The following is a 19,764-nucleotide window of genomic DNA, read 5'->3' on the forward strand; positions in this document are numbered from 1 at the left end:
AAAGGAAGGACCCGAAAGGAAGGACCCGAAAGGACCCGAAAGGACCCGAAAGGACCCGAAAGGACCCGAAAGGACCCGAAAGGACCCGAAAGGACCCGAAGGGACCCGAAAGGACCCGAAAGGAAGGACCCGAAAGGACCCGAAAGGACCCGAAAGGACCCGAAAGGACCCGAAAGGACCCGAAAGGACCCGAAGGGACCCGAAAGGACCCGAAAGGAAGGACCCCGAAAGGACCCCGAAAGGACCCGAAGGGACCCCGAAAGGATCCAAAAGGACCCAAAAGGACCCGAAGGGACCCGAAAGGACCCCGAAAGGACCCGAAAGGACCTGAAGGGACCCGAAAGGACCCCGAAAGGACCCCGAAAGGAAGGACCCGAAAGGACCCCGAAAGGACCCCGAAAGGACCCGAAAGGACCCGAAAGGACCCCGAAAGGACCCCGAAAGGACCCCGAAAGGACCCGAAAGGACCCCGAAAGGACCCCGAAAGGAAGGACCCGAAAGGACCCCGAAAGGACCCCGAAAGGACCTGAAAGGAAGGACCCGAAAGGACCCGAAAGGACCCGAAAGGACCCGAAAGGAAGGACCCGAAAGGACCCGAAAGGAAGGACCCGAAAGGACCCGAAGGGACCCGAAAGGACCCCGAAAGGACCCCGAAAGGACCCCGAAAGGACCCGAAGGGACCCCGAAAGGACCCGAAGGGACCCGAGGGGCCAAACCCGACACCCCGGCTGAAGCAATCAGACCATAATACTTCAGAGATGTTTGGGATTGGTTTCTTTGGTTCTTCTCTGAAGTTTCCGTGGCCGTTTCTTTTTTTTTTTCCCTCCTGTGTGCGCGTTGCTTCGTCATCATGACGTCATCCCCCACACACGCACACGCCTCCTCGCAGCAGGAAAATCCCGCGCGGCCGGCAGAGCGCGCACAGAAAGCCCCCGCCGCTCAGCCATGCTGGACACGCTCACCTTCCTGCTGGAGAGGCTCTTCCTCCTGGCGCACATCAAGCTGTCCAGCCTGCTGCCGCCGCTGCGCAGAGGCGGCGGGGACCCGCAGCCCGCGCGGCGCGCTGAGCGCGAGGAGCCCCCCCCGCAGAAGCTGCAGCGGGGCGACCTGCTGGAGGTGCCCCGGACCCTCTTCACCCACTTCGGCATCTACCTGGGCGACAACCGCGTGGCGCACCTCATCCCGGACATCCTGCCGGCGCTGACCGCCGACAGCCGCCGGGTCCGGGAGATGGTCACCAACACGCGGCTGCTGCTCGGCGTCCTCTCCAAGCGCGCGAGCATCCGCGTGGACTCCGTGGAGGACTTCGCGTACGGAGCCGGGATCCTGCTGAACGCCACGGACCGCGCGGCGCGCCGCGTGCCGCTGCCCGCGGAGGAGGTGGCGCGGCGCGCGGAGCGGCTGGTGGGCAGCGTGTCCTACAGCCTGCTGTGGTACAACTGCGAGCACTTTGTCACGCACTGCCGCTACGGGACCGCGCAGAGCCTGCAGACCGACCAGGTGAGCGGCACGCGCCGGCGGCCCGGTGCGCTTTTTACGCGCTTCTGTTCGGTTCTGCTGGTTATTACTGATCCATTTACCCTGATGCACTTCAGCTCTTTGATGTGATGATCAGATCTCTGCAAACCTTTAAGTTTTAAAGGCAAAATCTGTGAGAAAAAGCCATTTTTTTTGCATAAAGTTCAGACTTTAAACGAAGCTCCGCAGGAACTCCATCTGTACCAGGCAGGGGCGGTTTTAGGATCTGGTCTTTAGGGGTGCCCAGCCCCCAGTGCTCACAGAGGCACATTATTTCTCAGTAATTGAGGCGAGTTAGTACATTTATAAATTTTGGAGCCGTATTAGTTTTGCTTTAAGTAGTGTTTTCCCCTACAACATTCAATTTTGACCTCTTCATTTCAAAAGACTGTGGCTTAACAGAGAGCCTGAGACAGATATTGAAGATAACTCAGCATTTATTTTGGGAGTAAAGAGTTAAAACAAAAACAAATGCTAGAAAATAAATAAAATGGTCACTAAAATAATGCATCCTTAAGCAAAAAAAAAAAGTGTTTTTGCATAATATAATATTTTATATTATTATCCATCTGTATCATGTGAAGAATTTATATTTAAACGGACTTAATATGCAGATTTCTCTCAGAATATCTTTCATTTGAAGCTTTCCTGTGAGAATGCAGCTTGATAAAACTCTGGAGGCTGCAGTTTTCTGCTGGTTGGTCCTTAAAGGTCTGAGAGAGACTGAAAGGTGGCGCTGACGGAGAGCAGGAGTCTGACATCTGTCTTTGTCTGTGGCTGAGCTGAGGTCAGGAAATCTGCTGAGTTTCAGTCTTTCAGGCTTGAAATGAAAACAACACATTTTAATTTCACTCATTGTGTTTAAATGCTGCAGTTTATTTATTCTGAGTTTATTTTCTTATGGACCGTGTGACATTCTTTACATGTTTCCAGGGAAACGGCTGCAGTAATTTAACTGAAACATGTTCCAACATGGACATAAAGACTGAATATAAGGTTAAAAACAGAGTTAGCTTTGCTGTTTTTCACACATGCAGCTAAAGAAATGGGAACAAATCTTAATTCCAGTCTAAAACCCACAAAGAGCTTCTAGATTATTCATTTCTGGTGGCATAAAACAGTTTAATCCTTTCATTTATATTAATTGTTCCATAATTAGTCATTAGATTATATCTTATATTCCTTTTTTAAACTTTAAATGGAATCTTATTTACTTTTTCTTGATGTTGAACAACATATAATTCTTATTATTGTCGTTCTTTTCCTACTTTTCTACTTTTAGACGTGATAACATTCATTATTTTGGGATTAGGGTTTTTTTTTAAACTGAATTTCATATATTAATTTGACTCTTTTGGTAACTGAAAGCTGTTTTAAACGTAAATGTACAAAAAAGTTGAAACTATGAAGCTGTTTTTCACAGATGCAGCTAAAGAAATGGGAACAAATGATGTGTCTCTGTGACAGGCTGCTGGGAACAAAGTGCCTAAAGATCCAGTTTAAAACGGCTTCTTTGCTAAGTTGGACACAACACTGGTTCATCCCTTGAGTTGGGAGCCTTTTTCCTGCCTGAATGCTTCATAGCTCAGAGTTCAGTGGCTGAACAAAGAAAAAACTGGACTGAAGATGAGTGAAAAGGCAGAAAAATGAGCCTCATTCACCTTAATTCCACTGGCAGCTTGATTCTTTCATTGTTTCTTTAGATTTGGGCTCATAGACGATCTCTCGTTTGTTTTCCTCCTTTAATGTTTGCAGGAGTTGTTTAAAGTCTCATCAGCATTATTAGAACGTATCCATTTTGCTCTATAAGTTCAGTTTCCATGAGCTGTTTCCACAGTGTGCAGCTTCATTCATTTTGCTGCTGTTGGCTGAGTCGTGAGGAGGCAACAACAGAAGAATAACCTATAATATAATATAAAAGAATAATCCTAAACAGTAGCAGCAGTTAAAATGTTCTCCAAAGGTTAAAAACTCCTCCAACAGGAGCTCTCATCACAGCCATTTTCCTCTGTGAGCCTGCTTTTAAACAGAAAAGGAAAATCTGGGTCGCTCCTCGGAAAAGTCCGAGAACAAGAGCTGCATTCAGCCAGCAGCCAGAAAGCAGCAGAAAGCAGCCAGCAGCCAGAAAGCAGCCAGAAAGCAGCAGAAAACAGCAGAAAGCAGCCAGAAAGCAGCCAGAAAGCAGCCAGAAAGCAGCCAGAAAGCAGCAGAAAGCAGCAGAAAGCAGCCAGAAAGCAGCCAGAAAGCAGCCAGAAAGCAGCAGAAAGCAGCAGAAAGCAGCAGAAAGCAGCCAGCAGCCAGAAAGCAGCCAGAAAACAGCAGAAAGCAGCAGAAAGCAGCCAGAAAGCAGTCAGAAAGCAGCCAGAAAGCAGCAGAAAGCAGCAGAAAGCAGCAGAAAGCAGCCAGAAAGCAGCAGAAAGCAGCCAGAAAGCAGCCAGAAAACAGCCAGAAAGCAGCAGAAAGCAGCAGAAAGCAGCAGAAAGCAGCAGAAAGCAGCCAGAAAGCAGTCAGAAAGCAGTCAGAAAGCAGCCAGAAAGCAGCAGAAAACAGCCAGAAAGCAGCAGAAAGCAGCAGAAAGCAGCAGAAAGCAGCCAGAAAGCAGCCAGAAAACAGCCAGAAAGCAGCCAGAAAACAGCCAGAAAGCAGCAGAAAGCAGCAGAAAGCAGCAGAAAGCAGCAGAAAGCAGCCAGAAAGCAGTCAGAAAGCAGCCAGAAAGCAGCAGAAAACAGCCAGAAAGCAGCAGAAAGCAGCAGAAAGCAGCAGAAAGCAGCCAGAAAGCAGCCAGAAAACAGCCAGAAAGCAGCCAGAAAACAGCAGAAAGCAGCAGAAAGCAGCAGAAAGCAGCCAGAAAGCAGCCAGAAAACAGCCAGAAAGCAGCCAGAAAGCAGCAGAAAGCAGCCAGAAAGCAGCCAGAAAACAGCCAGAAAGCAGCCAGAAAGCAGCAGAAAGCAGCCAGAAAGCAGCCAGAAAACAGCAGAAAGCAGCAGAAAGCAGCCAGAAAGCAGCCAGAAAACAGCAGAAAGCAGCAGAAAGCAGCCAGAAAACAGCAGAAAGCAGCCAGAAAGCAGCAGAAAGCAGTCAGAAAGCAGCCAGAAAGCAGCAGAAAGTAGCCAGAAAGCAGTCAGAAAGCAGCCAGAAAGCAGCCAGAAAACAGCAGAAAGCAGCCAGAAAGCAGCCAGAAAGCAGCCAGAAAGCAGCAGAAAGCAGCAGAAAGCAGCCAGAAAGCAGCAGAAAGCAGCCAGAAAGCAGTCAGAAAGCAGCAGAAAGCAGTCAGAAAGCAGCAGAAAGCAGTCAGAAAGCAGTCAGAAAGCAGCCAGAAAGCAGCCAGAAAGCAGCAGAAAGCAGTCAGAAAGCAGTCAGAAAGCAGTCAGAAAGCAGCAGAAAGCAGCCAGAAAGCAGTCAGAAAGCAGCCAGAAAGCAGCAGAAAGCAGTCAGAAAGCAGCAGAAAGCAGCAGAAAGCAGTCAGAAAGAAGCAGAAAGAAGCAGAAAGCAGCCAGAAAGCAGCAGAAAGCAGCCAGAAAGCAGCAGAAAGCAGCAGAAAGCAGTCAGAAAGCAGCCAGAAAGCAGTCAGAAAGCAGCAGAAAGCAGCAGAAAGCAGTCAGAAAGCAGCAGAAAGCAGCAGAAAGCAGCCAGAAAGCAGTCAGAAAGCAGCCAGAAAGCAGCAGAAAGCAGCAGAAAGCAGCAGAAAGCAGCAGAAAGCAGCAGAAAGCAGCAGAAAGCAGCCAGAAAGCAGTCAGAAAGCAGCCAGAAAGCAGCAGAAAGCAGTCAGAAAGAAGCAGAAAGAAGCAGAAAGCAGCCAGAAAGCAGCCAGAAAGCAGCCAGAAAGCAGCAGAAAGCAGCAGAAAGCAGTCAGAAAGCAGCAGAAAGCAGCAGAAAGCAGTCAGAAAGAAGCAGAAAGCAGCAGAAAGCAGTCAGAAAGAAGCAGAAAGAAGCAGAAAGCAGTCAGAAAGAAGCAGAAAGCAGCAGAAAGCAGTCAGAAAGAAGCCAGAAAGCAGCCAGAAAGCAGCAGAAAGCAGCAGAAAGCAGCAGAAAGCAGCAGAAAGCAGTCAGAAAGCAGCAGAAAGCAGCAGAAAGCAGTCAGAAAGAAGCAGAAAGCAGCAGAAAGCAGTCAGAAAGAAGCAGAAAGAAGCAGAAAGCAGCCAGAAAGCAGCCAGAAAGCAGCCAGAAAGCAGCAGAAAGCAGCAGAAAGCAGTCAGAAAGCAGCAGAAAGCAGCAGAAAGCAGTCAGAAAGAAGCAGAAAGCAGCAGAAAGCAGTCAGAAAGAAGCAGAAAGAAGCAGAAAGCAGCCAGAAAGCAGCAGAAAGCAGCCAGAAAGCAGCAGAAAGCAGTCAGAAAGCAGCCAGAAAGCAGTCAGAAAGCAGCAGAAAGAAGCAGAAAGCAGCAGAAAGCAGCAGAAAGCAGCCAGAAAGCAGTCAGAAAGCAGCCAGAAAGCAGCAGAAAGCAGTCAGAAAGAAGCAGAAAGCAGCAGAAAGCAGCCAGAAAGCAGCCAGAAAGCAGCCAGAAAGCAGCAGAAAGCAGCAGAAAGCAGTCAGAAAGCAGCAGAAAGCAGCAGAAAGCAGTCAGAAAGCAGCAGAAAGCAGCCAGAAAGCAGCCAGAAAGCAGTCAGAAAGCAGCCAGAAAGCAGTCAGAAAGCAGCCAGAAAGCAGCAGAAAGCAGCCAGAAAGCAGCCAGAAAGCAGTCAGAAAGAAGCAGAAAGCAGCAGAAAGCAGCCAGAAAGCAGTCAGAAAGCAGCCAGAAAGCAGCAGAAAGCAGCAGAAAGCAGCCAGAAAGCAGCAGAAAGCAGCAGAAAGCAGCAGAAAGCAGCCAGAAAGCAGCAGAAAGCAGCCAGAAAGCAGCAGAAAGCAGCAGAAAGCAGCCAGAAAGCAGCCAGAAAGCAGCAGAAAGCAGCAGAAAGCAGCAGAAAGCAGCCAGAAAGCAGCCAGAAAGCAGCAGAAAGCAGTCAGAAAGCAGCAGAAAGCAGCAGAAAGCAGTCAGAAAGCAGCAGAAAGCAGCAGAAAGCAGTCAGAAAGAAGCAGAAAGCAGCAGAAAGCAGTCAGAAAGCAGCAGAAAGCAGCCAGAAAGCAGCCAGAAAGCAGCAGAAAGCAGCCAGAAAGCAGCCAGAAAGCAGCCAGAAAGCAGCCAGAAAGCAGCAGAAAGCAGCAGAAAGCAGCAGAAAGCAGCAGAAAGCAGCCAGAAAGCAGCAGAAAGCAGCAGAAAGCAGCAGAAAGCAGTCAGAAAGCAGCAGAAAGCAGCAGAAAGCAGCCAGAAAGCAGCCAGAAAGCAGTCAGAAAGCAGCAGAAAGCAGTCAGAAAGCAGCAGAAAGCAGCAGAAAGCAGCAGAAAGCAGCCAGAAAGCAGCAGAAAGCAGCAGAAAGCAGTCAGAAAGCAGCAGAAAGCAGCAGAAAGCAGTCAGAAAGCAGCAGAAAGCAGTCAGAAAGCAGCCAGAAAGCAGCAGAAAGCAGCAGAAAGCAGCAGAAAGCAGCCAGAAAGCAGCAGAAAGCAGCAGAAAGCAGCCAGAAAGCAGCCAGAAAGCAGCAGAAAGCAGCAGAAAGCAGCAGAAAGCAGCCAGAAAGCAGCCAGAAAGCAGCCAGAAAGCAGCCAGAAAGCAGCAGAAAGCAGCCAGAAAGCAGCCAGAAAGCAGCCAGAAAGCAGCAGAAAGCAGCCAGAAAGCAGCCAGAAAGCAGCAGAAAGCAGCAGAAAGCAGCAGAAAGCAGCCAGAAAGCAGCCAGAAAGCAGCCAGAAAGCAGCAGAAAGCAGCAGAAAGCAGCAGAAAGCAGTCAGAAAGCAGCAGAAAGCAGCAGAAAGCAGCCAGAAAGCAGCCAGAAAGCAGCAGAAAGCAGCAGAAAGCAGCAGAAAGCAGCCAGAAAGCAGCCAGAAAGCAGCAGAAAGCAGCAGAAAGCAGCCAGAAAGCAGCCAGAAAGCAGCAGAAAGCAGCAGAAAGCAGCAGAAAGCAGCCAGAAAGCAGCCAGAAAGCAGCAGAAAGCAGCAGAAAGCAGCAGAAAGCAGTCAGAAAGCAGCAGAAAGCAGCAGAAAGCAGCCAGAAAGCAGCCAGAAAGCAGCAGAAAGCAGCAGAAAGCAGCAGAAAGCAGCCAGAAAGCAGCCAGAAAGCAGCCAGAAAGCAGCCAGAAAGCAGCAGAAAGCAGCCAGAAAGCAGCCAGAAAGCAGCCAGAAAGCAGCAGAAAGCAGCAGAAAGCAGCCAGAAAGCAGCAGAAATTAGCCAGAAAGCAGCCAGAAAGCAGCAGAAAGCAGCAGAAAGCAGCAGAAAGCAGCCAGAAAGCAGCCAGAAAGCAGCAGAAAGCAGCCAGAAAGCAGCCAGAAAGCAGCCAGAAAGCAGCAGAAAGCAGCCAGAAAGCAGCCAGAAAGCAGCCAGAAAGCAGCCAGAAAGCAGCAGAAAGCAGCCAGAAAGCAGTCAGAAAGCAGCAGAAAGCAGCCAGAAAGCAGCCAGAAAGCAGTCAGAAAGCAGCCAGAAAGCAGTCAGAAAGCAGCAGAAAGCAGTCAGAAAGCAGCAGAAAGCAGCCAGAAAGCAGCCAGAAAGCAGCCAGAAAGCAGTCAGAAAGCAGCCAGAAAGCAGTCAGAAAGCAGCCAGAAAGCAGTCAGAAAGCAGCAGAAAGCAGTCAGAAAGCAGCAGAAAGCAGCCAGAAAGCAGCAGAAAGCAGCCAGAAAGCAGCCAGAAAGCAGCCAGAAAGCAGCCAGAAAGCAGTCAGAAAGCAGCCAGAAAGCAGTCAGAAAGCAGCCAGAAAGCAGTCAGAAAGCAGCAGAAAGCAGTCAGAAAGCAGCAGAAAGCAGCCAGAAAGCAGCAGAAAGCAGCCAGAAAGCAGCAGAAAGCAGTCAGAAAGCAGCCAGAAAGCAGCAGAAAGCAGCCAGAAAGCAGCAGAAAGCAGTCAGAAAGCAGCAGAAAGCAGCCAGAAAGCAGCCAGAAAGCAGCAGAAAGCAGTCAGAAAGCAGCAGAAAGCAGTCAGAAAGCAGCCAGAAAGCAGCAGAAAGCAGCAGAAAGCAGTCAGAAAGTAGCCAGAAAGCAGCAGAAAGCAGTCAGAAAGCAGTCAGAAAGCAGCCAGAAAGCAGCAGAAAGCAGTCAGAAAGCAGTCAGAAAGCAGCAGAAAGCAGTCAGAAAGCAGTCAGAAAGTAGCCAGAAAGCAGCAGAAAGCAGTCAGAAAGCAGTCAGAAAGCAGCAGAAAGCAGTCAGAAAGCAGTCAGAAAGTAGCCAGAAAGCAGCAGAAAGCAGTCAGAAAGCAGTCAGAAAGCAGCCAGAAAGCAGCAGAAAGCAGTCAGAAAGCAGTCAGAAAGCAGTCAGAAAGCAGCAGAAAGCAGTCAGAAAGCAGCCAGAAAGCAGCAGAAAGCAGTCAGAAAGCAGTCAGAAAGCAGTCAGAAAGCAGCCAGAAAGCAGCAGAAAGCAGTCAGAAAGCAGCAGAAAGCAGCAGAAAGCAGTCAGAAAGCAGCCAGAAAGCAGCAGAAAGCAGTCAGAAAGCAGCCAGAAAGCAGCAGAAAGCAGTCAGAAAGCAGCCAGAAAGCAGCCAGAAAGCAGCCAGAAAGCAGCACAAAGCAGCAGAAAGTAGCCAGAAAGCAGCAGAAAGCAGCAGAAAGCAGCAGAAAGCAGCCAGAAAGCAGTCAGAAAGCAGCAGAAAGCAGCCAGAAAGCAGCAGAAAGCAGCCAGAAAGCAGCCAGAAAGCAGCAGAAAGCAGCCAGAAAGCAGCCAGAAAGCAGCAGAAAGCAGTCAGAAAGCAGCCAGAAAGCAGCCAGAAAGCAGCCAGAAAGCAGCAGAAAGCAGCAGAAAGCAGTCAGAAAGCAGCCAGAAAGCAGTCAGAAAGCAGCAGAAAGCAGCAGAAAGCAGCAGAAAGCAGTCAGAAAGCAGCCAGAAAGCAGTCAGAAAGCAGCAGAAAGCAGCAGAAAGCAGTCAGAAAGCAGCCAGAAAGCAGTCAGAAAGCAGCCAGAAAGCAGTCAGAAAGCAGCAGAAAGCAGTCAGAAAGCAGCAGAAAGCAGTCAGAAAGCAGCCAGAAAGCAGCAGAAAGCAGTCAGAAAGCAGCCAGAAAGCAGCCAGAAAGCAGCCAGAAAGCAGCAGAAAGCAGCAGAAAGCAGTCAGAAAGCAGCCAGAAAGCAGTCAGAAAGCAGCAGAAAGCAGTCAGAAAGCAGCAGAAAGCAGTCAGAAAGCAGCCAGAAAGCAGCAGAAAGCAGTCAGAAAGCAGCCAGAAAGCAGCCAGAAAGCAGCCAGAAAGCAGCAGAAAGCAGCAGAAAGCAGTCAGAAAGCAGCCAGAAAGCAGCAGAAAGCAGTCAGAAAGCAGTCAGAAAGCAGTCAGAAAGCAGCAGAAAGCAGCCAGAAAGCAGTCAGAAAGCAGCCAGAAAGCAGCAGAAAGCAGTCAGAAAGCAGCAGAAAGCAGCCAGAAAGCAGTCAGAAAGCAGCCAAAAAGCAGCAGAAAGCAGTCAGAAAGCAGCAGAAAGCAGCAGAAAGCAGTCAGAAAGAAGCAGAAAGAAGCAGAAAGCAGTCAGAAAGCAGCCAGAAAGCAGTCAGAAAGCAGCAGAAAGCAGCAGAAAGCAGCAGAAAGCAGCAGAAAGCAGCCAGAAAGCAGTCAGAAAGCAGCCAGAAAGCAGCAGAAAGCAGTCAGAAAGAAGCAGAAAGCAGCCAGAAAGCAGCCAGAAAGCAGCCAGAAAGCAGCAGAAAGCAGCAGAAAGCAGTCAGAAAGCAGCAGAAAGCAGCAGAAAGCAGTCAGAAAGAAGCAGAAAGCAGCAGAAAGCAGCCAGAAAGCAGTCAGAAAGCAGCCAGAAAGCAGCAGAAAGCAGTCAGAAAGAAGCAGAAAGCAGCAGAAAGCAGCCAGAAAGCAGCCAGAAAGCAGCCAGAAAGCAGCAGAAAGCAGCAGAAAGCAGTCAGAAAGCAGCAGAAAGCAGCAGAAAGCAGTCAGAAAGCAGCAGAAAGCAGCCAGAAAGCAGCCAGAAAGCAGTCAGAAAGCAGCCAGAAAGCAGTCAGAAAGCAGCCAGAAAGCAGCAGAAAGCAGCCAGAAAGCAGCCAGAAAGCAGTCAGAAAGAAGCAGAAAGCAGCAGAAAGCAGTCAGAAAGCAGCCAGAAAGCAGCAGAAAGCAGCAGAAAGCAGCCAGAAAGCAGCAGAAAGCAGCAGAAAGCAGCAGAAAGCAGCCAGAAAGCAGCAGAAAGCAGCCAGAAAGCAGCAGAAAGCAGCAGAAAGCAGTCAGAAAGAAGCAGAAAGCAGCAGAAAGCAGTCAGAAAGCAGCAGAAAGCAGCCAGAAAGCAGCAGAAAGCAGCAGAAAGCAGCCAGAAAGCAGCCAGAAAGCAGCAGAAAGCAGCAGAAAGCAGCAGAAAGCAGCCAGAAAGCAGCAGAAAGCAGCCAGAAAGCAGCAGAAAGCAGCCAGAAAGCAGCAGAAAGCAGCAGAAAGCAGCAGAAAGCAGTCAGAAAGCAGCAGAAAGCAGCAGAAAGCAGCCAGAAAGCAGCCAGAAAGCAGTCAGAAAGCAGCAGAAAGCAGTCAGAAAGCAGCAGAAAGCAGCAGAAAGCAGCAGAAAGCAGCAGAAAGCAGCCAGAAAGCAGTCAGAAAGCAGCAGAAAGCAGCAGAAAGCAGCAGAAAGCAGCCAGAAAGCAGCAGAAAGCAGCAGAAAGCAGTCAGAAAGCAGCAGAAAGCAGCAGAAAGCAGTCAGAAAGCAGCAGAAAGCAGTCAGAAAGCAGCCAGAAAGCAGCAGAAAGCAGCAGAAAGCAGCAGAAAGCAGCCAGAAAGCAGCAGAAAGCAGCAGAAAGCAGTCAGAAAGCAGCAGAAAGCAGCCAGAAAGCAGCAGAAAGCAGCAGAAAGCAGTCAGAAAGAAGCAGAAAGCAGTCAGAAAGCAGCAGAAAGCAGTCAGAAAGCAGCCAGAAAGCAGCAGAAAGCAGCAGAAAGCAGCAGAAAGCAGCCAGAAAGCAGCCAGAAAGCAGCCAGAAAGCAGCCAGAAAGCAGCAGAAAGCAGCCAGAAAGCAGCCAGAAAGCAGCCAGAAAGCAGCAGAAAGCAGCAGAAAGCAGCCAGAAAGCAGCAGAAAGCAGCCAGAAAGCAGCCAGAAAGCAGCAGAAAGCAGCAGAAAGCAGCCAGAAAGCAGCCAGAAAGCAGCAGAAAGCAGCAGAAAGCAGCCAGAAAGCAGCAGAAAGCAGTCAGAAAGCAGCAGAAAGCAGCCAGAAAGCAGCAGAAAGCAGCAGAAAGCAGTCAGAAAGCAGCAGAAAGCAGCCAGAAAGCAGCCAGAAAGCAGTCAGAAAGCAGCCAGAAAGCAGTCAGAAAGCAGCCAGAAAGCAGCCAGAAAGCAGCAGAAAGCAGCCAGAAAGCAGCCAGAAAGCAGCCAGAAAGCAGCAGAAAGCAGCAGAAAGCAGCCAGAAAGCAGCAGAAAGCAGCCAGAAAGCAGCCAGAAAGCAGCAGAAAGCAGCAGAAAGCAGCCAGAAAGCAGCAGAAAGCAGCCAGAAAGCAGCAGAAAGCAGCAGAAAGCAGCCAGAAAGCAGCAGAAAGCAGTCAGAAAGCAGCAGAAAGCAGCCAGAAAGCAGCAGAAAGCAGCAGAAAGCAGTCAGAAAGCAGCAGAAAGCAGCCAGAAAGCAGCCAGAAAGCAGTCAGAAAGCAGCCAGAAAGCAGTCAGAAAGCAGCCAGAAAGCAGTCAGAAAGCAGCAGAAAGCAGCCAGAAAGCAGCCAGAAAGCAGCCAGAAAGCAGCCAGAAAGCAGTCAGAAAGCAGCAGAAAGCAGCCAGAAAGCAGCCAGAAAGCAGCAGAAAGCAGCAGAAAGCAGCCAGAAAGCAGTCAGAAAGCAGCAGAAAGCAGCCAGAAAGCAGCCAGAAAGCAGCCAGAAAGCAGTCAGAAAGCAGCCAGAAAGCAGTCAGAAAGCAGCAGAAAGCAGCCAGAAAGCAGCAGAAAGCAGCCAGAAAGCAGCAGAAAGCAGTCAGAAAGCAGCCAGAAAGCAGCAGAAAGCAGCCAGAAAGCAGCAGAAAGCAGTCAGAAAGCAGCAGAAAGCAGCAGAAAGCAGTCAGAAAGCAGCCAGAAAGCAGCAGAAAGCAGTCAGAAAGCAGCAGAAAGCAGTCAGAAAGCAGCCAGAAAGCAGCAGAAAGCAGCAGAAAGCAGTCAGAAAGTAGCCAGAAAGAAGCAGAAAGCAGTCAGAAAGCAGCCAGAAAGCAGCAGAAAGCAGTCAGAAAGCAGCAGAAAGCAGTCAGAAAGCAGCAGAAAGCAGTCAGAAAGCAGCCAGAAAGCAGCAGAAAGCAGTCAGAAAGCAGCCAGAAAGCAGCCAGAAAGCAGCCAGAAAGCAGCAGAAAGCAGCAGAAAGCAGTCAGAAAGCAGCCAGAAAGCAGTCAGAAAGCAGCCAGAAAGCAGCAGAAAGCAGCCAGAAAGCAGCCAGAAAGCAGCAGAAAGCAGCCAGAAAGCAGCCAGAAAGCAGCAGAAAGCAGTCAGAAAGCAGCCAGAAAGCAGCCAGAAAGCAGCCAGAAAGCAGCAGAAAGCAGCAGAAAGCAGTCAGAAAGCAGCCAGAAAGCAGTCAGAAAGCAGCAGAAAGCAGCAGAAAGCAGCAGAAAGCAGTCAGAAAGCAGCCAGAAAGCAGTCAGAAAGCAGCAGAAAGCAGCAGAAAGCAGTCAGAAAGCAGCCAGAAAGCAGTCAGAAAGCAGCCAGAAAGCAGTCAGAAAGCAGCAGAAAGCAGTCAGAAAGCAGCCAGAAAGCAGTCAGAAAGCAGCAGAAAGCAGCAGAAAGCAGTCAGAAAGCAGCCAGAAAGCAGCAGAAAGCAGTCAGAAAGCAGCAGAAAGCAGTCAGAAAGCAGCCAGAAAGCAGTCAGAAAGCAGCAGAAAGCAGTCAGAAAGCAGCAGAAAGCAGTCAGAAAGCAGCCAGAAAGCAGCAGAAAGCAGTCAGAAAGCAGCCAGAAAGCAGCCAGAAAGCAGCCAGAAAGCAGCAGAAAGCAGCAGAAAGCAGTCAGAAAGCAGCCAGAAAGCAGCCAGAAAGCAGCAGAAAGCAGCCAGAAAGCAGTCAGAAAGCAGCCAGAAAGCAGCAGAAAGCAGTCAGAAAGCAGCCAGAAAGCAGCCAGAAAGCAGCAGAAAGCAGCAGAAAGCAGCAGAAAGCAGTCAGAAAGCAGCCAGAAAGCAGCAGAAAGCAGCAGAAAGCAGTCAGAAAGCAGCCAGAAAGCAGCAGAAAGCAGCCAGAAAGCAGCCAGAAAGCAGCAGAAAGCAGCCAGAAAGCAGCAGAAAGCAGCAGAAAGCAGCCAGAAAGCAGCAGAAAGCAGCCAGAAAGCAGTCAGAAAGCAGCCAGAAAGCAGTCAGAAAGCAGCAGAAAGCAGCCAGAAAGCAGCAGAAAGCAGCAGAAAGCAGCCAGAAAGCAGCCAGAAAGCAGCAGAAAGCAGCCAGAAAGCAGCCAGAAAGCAGCAGAAAGCAGCCAGAAAGCAGTCAGAAAGCAGCAGAAAGCAGTCAGAAAGCAGCCAGAAAGCAGCCAGAAAGCAGCAGAAAGCAGCAGAAAGCAGCAGAAAGCAGTCAGAAAGCAGCCAGAAAGCAGCAGAAAGCAGCAGAAAGCAGTCAGAAAGCAGCCAGAAAGCAGCAGAAAGCAGCAGAAAGCAGCCAGAAAGCAGCCAGAAAGCAGCAGAAAGCAGCAGAAAGCAGCCAGAAAGCAGCAGAAAGCAGCAGAAAGCAGCCGGTCGGTAAACACTGAGGATTATTATGATGATGCGGGAGCTCAACTCCTTCAGTTGCTCTGATGTTTCCACCAGCCGTCCCTCTGTGGTTAGTTCAGCGTATGACTCACAGCTGTGAGAGGCTCAGCTCGTCCCGTCATCAGTTTACGGTCGCTGGGCTGCATCCATTAAAGGTTCATTTACCAAATTAAAGGTAAATGAAAACGTTAAGAATGAAAGAAAACTTCTACTGTTGCACAAAAGTTTCTGCAAAAAGGATCGATGTGCAGTGTGACCCGGACTTTGTTCTTCTGGATGTCCACCACAGTTGTTGTTTTCACCTCTGCCTGGTTTGTTTCCTGCTGGGAGAACTCCTTCCACTGAATTACAACCAGCCTCACCTTAGCTCTATGCTGATGCTAACTAGCTAACCTGTAAACAACAATGCACATGACACCTGATAAACATAAAAAAAATGTTTTTTCCATTTTCTTGTCACATTGGAGTCGTAAATGATCAATTTCTGTCAACATTCAAGTGTTAATTATAATGTGAAATTCTATTTATGTTAACCATCAGTTCATCATTCGGAGGAAGTGCCAACAAACCCGACGAGGACTTTATTAGATATGCTAAGTGCAGTTAGCAGTTTTCAACCTTCATTTTACATTTTAATTTTTTTTATCTTTGAAAAATGCTCCTTTATGTGGCATTTAACTGTTTCTACCAATAACCAAACGCGCTGGTTAGCATAGCTTGCTAGTTCGCTAATTAGCAACGCTCGCTAATTAGCAACGCTCGCTAGTTAGCGAACTAGCAAGCTAGCTGTGTTTGTGAATTTTCTTATGTTAGCAGCTCAAGATGAGCCCAGGCTCATGGTCTTACTGCTTTAATGGTAAAAGTTTTTTTTTGTTGTTGCTAACCCTTTCTGAAATCAAACATTCTGCTCAGGAGGGCAGGGAGGGCATTGCCCCCCTGGTGGTCAAAAGCGTTAATTACTGTGTTCCCAAATTAATTTGAAAAAATATAATCTAATGAAAAAAATATATAAATATTAATGTGACATAAAGCACACAGAGTGACAGTAAATATATCAGACCATGATGCTACGTTACATATGCTTCACAGTGTGCGGTCGGCTCAGACCTCGGGACTGTCTATTAGACGGGTGTTTTTTTTGTTCAGAAATGCCTGTCTTAATTTAAATAATGCCTTCATTTTGTGTTTACAGCTTTTAACCCACATATTCTTGCTGTTTTGGTCTCATTTATGGCATTAATGTGTTTTTATTCAGTGTTGTATTAACAGGCAACACGTTATGGCTGTGAAGAAATGTAGATTCTGTACAAAAGTGCCACATGGCCCACATTTTATCACACAGAAGCCTTGTTTTTGTCTACGGAAAAATCATTCAAGTTTCATTGTTCAGGCTGTTATTAGTCCGAGATAATTCAGGGAAACAGTCATTTTCTCATCAGCCTTTCACACTGAGGCACCTTTAAAAAAAAGATGGTTTAAGGTGAAAACACTAAAACGCAACCATTTTATGTTGTTTATTGCTCTGAAGTTCAAACTGAGCATCAGGATGGGGAAGAAAGGGGATTTAAGTGACTTCGAACGTCTCATGGTTGTTGGTGCCAGACAGAAAAATGACATTTCCGCTAGTTCCGCTGACGGGTTCAATTTTGGGTAACGCAGCTACCAGGTTAATTTGTTTAATTGAGAGACCTGGGGGCTAATTATTGGTGTAAAGTAGAAGAGAAAGGCAGAATGTTTGATTTCAGAAATGGTTAGCAACAAAAAAACAAAACTTTTACCATTAAAGCAGAAAGACCGTGAGCTGCTAACATCAGAAAATTCACAAACACAGCTAGCTTGTTAGTTCGCTAACTAGCGAGCGGTGCTAACTAGCGAGCGATGCTAACTAGGGAGCGTTGCTAATTAGCAAACTAGCAAGCTATGCAAACCAGCGAGTTTGGTTATTGGTAGAAACAGTTAAATGCTACATAAAGGAGCATTTTTCAAAGATGAAAAAAATTTAAATGTAAAATGAAGGTTGAAAACTGCTAACTGTACTTAATTGAGAGACCCGGGGGCTCTCAATTAAACAAAATAACAGAAATTTACCCTTTTTTTTTACACAAAACGAGCTTTGCAAGCACGCAGGCGCAGAAAATTCCAAGCGCGTAGCGCTAATTGTTGAGGATGTGCACAATGGAAGCTCCCAACAAAGAGGCAGCCAGGATAAACATGTGTATCCATAATCAAAAGCAAATATATTTCTGTCCTAAGAATGAATTAACAGAATCCTTGGACAACAAGCAACACTTTGCAGCCATTTTTCCAGGTTTCCATGAAGCTGGAGCTGGAACTCTGAACACCTGAACAGCAGTGGGACAGTTTTAACTTCATATAATTCATTAGTTTTTAATCGTGTTGCACTTTGTCTCCTGGTTGTTCAGCTGTGGGAAGACATGAAACACTTTAGAAGTTCTCGTGTGCTCTGAAAAGTTTTACTTTTGTTATAACATCGATTTTTAAAAGTTAAAATGAACATAAAAATCATTCATTAAACATTTAACGTGCTTTTATTCCAGTAATCCACACATTTCAGGGGACTTAAGGAGCTGAACAGTCAGCCTTCTGCCACCAGCCGCTCATATTTAAACTCCAGTAATGAGGAGCAGACTGAGATTTAACTCCTGCCCAGAGACTTTCCCTCATCGAGTTTCACTTCCTGTCATTTATAAGCTAAACATCTGACCCGTCTGCTTTCCCCGGGCTGCTTCTTACGGGTCCGTCAGAGGGGGGCTGAGGGCCAACAGGAGCTCTTAAAAGCTGCTCAGAGGGCCCCGCAGTTAAACAAACAACAGCTCAATTATACTCTCTTTACTCTCTCCTGCAAGCAGCTCTGTGAGAATCTGTGACCTGGATTCTGCTTCTGTAGATCAAACATCTTTTTACTGAACGTCCGAGACGAGTTTAACTCCCAGCCTGAAGCACTTTCTCCTCAATGAACCGACGTCCTTTGGCTAAAAAGTGTGTGTTTCACTCTCAGAAAATAAAGTACAGAACTGTACCTTTAAGGGTACGATGGCTTGTCACTGGGGCAGTACCCTCAGAGGGTATAGTTGTGTACCCTTGTGGTTTGTACCTTACAGAGACCAATTTTGTACCTCTGGTGGCAATTTTGTACCCTTATACTTATACCCTTGTACCTTTTGGACCCTCAAAAAGGTACATATATGTACCTTTTACCACTTGAGTACATATATGTACCTTTTGGACACTTAAAAGGTACATATAGGTACTTTTGGACCCCAAAAAGGTATATATATGTACCATTTGGACCCTCAAAAAGGTATATATATGTACCATTTGGACCCTCAAATAGGTACATATATGTACCTTCTACCACTTGAGTACCTTTTGGACCCTCAAAAAGGTACATATATGTACCTTCTACCACTTGAGTACATATATGTACCTTTTGGACCCTCAAAAGGTACATATATGTTCCATTTGGACCCTCAAATAGGTACATATATGTACCTTCTACCACTTGGACCCTCAAAAATGTACATATATGTACCATTTGGACCCTCAAATAGGTACATATATGTACCTTTTACCACTTGAGTACCTTTTGGACCCTCAAAAAGGTACATATATGTACCTTTTACCACTTGAGTACATATATGTACCTTTTGGACACTTAAAAGGTACATATAGGTACTTTTGGACCCCAAAAAGGTACATATATGTACCATTTGGACCCTCAAAAAGGTATATATATGTACCATTTGGACCCTCAAATAGGTACATATATGTACCTTCTACCACTTGAGTACATATATGTACCATTTGGACCCTCAAATAGGTACATATATGTACCTTCTACCACTTGAGTACATATATGTACCATTTGGACCCTCAAATAGGTACATATATGTACCTTCTACCACTTGAGTACCTTTTGGACCCTCAAAAAGGTACATATATGTACCTTTTACCACTTGAGTACCTTTTGGACCCTCAAAAAGGTACATATATGTACCTTTTACCACTTGAGTACATATATGTACCATTTGGACCCTCAAATAGGTACATATATGTACCTTCTACCACTTGAGTACCTTTTGGACCCTCAAAAAGGTACATATATGTACCTTTTACCACTTGAGTACATATATGTACCATTTGGACCCTCAAAAAGGTATATATATGTACCATTTGGACCCTCAAATAGGTACATATATGTACCTTCTACCACTTGAGTACATATATGTACCATTTGGACCCTCAAATAGGTACATATATGTACCTTCTACCACTTGAGTACCTTTTGGACCCTCAAAAAGGTACATATATGTACCTTTTACCACTTGAGTACATATATGCACCTTTAGGTCCAATAATTAACCCTAGGGGGTACATTAGTATAGATTGTACCTCAGGGGACAAAAAAGGACTCGTACTGTAACCCTATTTCTGAGAGTGTTGGTAGCACATCGACCTAATCTGACCGTCCTCTTCCTTCTTCTTCTTCTCCTCCTCCAGTTCTGCGAGTGGCTGAAGTCGCTGATCCGGGACCAGCGGAGCGTGGTCCTGACGGCGCTGCTGGGCCTGCTGTCCATGGTGTACCTGGGGGCCTCCGCCAGCACCACCCTGCCCACCCTCCTCATCCCCTTCACCCTGTGGATGGCCAGCTAGGAAGGAGCCGCCTCCGCCTCCGGTGTTCGAGCTTCGCCAACCGGTTCAGCGCGGCCAGAGCTGCCAGACCAACGGAGAAAGTGTAGTTAGAAATATTCTGCAGCATCGGAAAGGAAACAGAAACTCGAATTATGAAAGTGACGCACGTTGTTTTCATTGTAACAACTTAGAAACAGGCAGGATGTGCTGGTCAAAGACCCAAAACCCTTTACAGGAGCTGCATGTTTGAGCTTCCAACAAGGCGCTGATCCCTGAAAACCACGATTAAAGGGATAGTTCGCCTCTTTTGACATGAAGCTGTGTAACATCCCATATCAGCAACATCATTTCTGAACATCTTCTTACCCCCTGCTGCGTCCTGTGAGCAGAGTTCCAGCCTCGTTTTGGTGTTGATGAAGGTAGTCCGGCTAGTTGGCTGGGGTTTAAAAATAAAGCGTTTTGCTTCTCAAAACAATATGCGTTCAACAGAGTAATACATTTGCATCATAAAATGGTTCTCCAGGAAAAAGTCAGACCTCACAATCGCTTGGCCCTATTTTCTCTCCCTTCTGATATTTCATTTAAAAAATAAAATAGCAACAATATAGTATAATAATAATATTTTAATAACAATATAAATTAACTCTTGAGAATAAAAAAGATGGAGATCTATCTATTTATGTCAGAATAAAGAACATATCACTTCTAATATCCTAAGTTCTTTCGTCTTGAGAAATGAAGTCCTGATATTTCTAAATAAATGTTCGATATGTAAATAATTATGTTTTATTGGAAAAATAACTTGAAAACATAATGAGATGTTCCTAAATGATGTTGCTGATATGGGATCTCATACAGCTTCATGTCAAAAGAGGCGAACTGTCCCTTTAAAGTGAAGTTTGCTGGATGCAATGTCACTTCTTAGTGTGATATTTCATTTTGTCAAACTATTCTCAAAGATCCACACTTAGAAACGGTGTAAAACGCTCCTGAAAGGCGAT

At 47.0% G+C, this 19,764-nt stretch overlaps 1 protein-coding gene across 1 annotated transcript; it reads left to right on the forward strand.

Moving 5' to 3' along the window:
- Nucleotides 1-937: 937 nt before the first annotated feature.
- On the forward strand, nt 938-18,794 carry LOC142368775 (lecithin retinol acyltransferase-like). The gene is made up of 2 exons (XM_075450949.1): nt 938-1,500; nt 18,632-18,794. The coding sequence occupies exons 1-2, from the start codon at nt 946-948 to the stop codon at nt 18,782-18,784; spliced, it is 708 nt and encodes a 235-aa protein (XP_075307064.1). The 5' UTR covers nt 938-945; the 3' UTR covers nt 18,785-18,794.
- The last annotated feature ends 970 nt before the right edge of the window (nt 18,795-19,764 follow it).

Source organism: Odontesthes bonariensis, chromosome 19 (genome assembly GCF_027942865.1).
Source record: "Odontesthes bonariensis isolate fOdoBon6 chromosome 19, fOdoBon6.hap1, whole genome shotgun sequence".
In the NCBI taxonomy this organism is placed as follows: Eukaryota; Metazoa; Chordata; class Actinopteri; order Atheriniformes; family Atherinopsidae; genus Odontesthes; species Odontesthes bonariensis.

Coding starts and splice junctions, on each gene's coding strand:
- LOC142368775 (XM_075450949.1), top strand. CDS start 946: ATGCTGGACACGCTCACCTTCCTGCTGGAGAGGCTCTTCCTCCTGGCG. Junction 1,501..18,631: donor AGAGCCTGCAGACCGACCAG/GTGAGCGGCACG, acceptor CTCCTCCTCCAG/TTCTGCGAGTGGCTGAAGTC.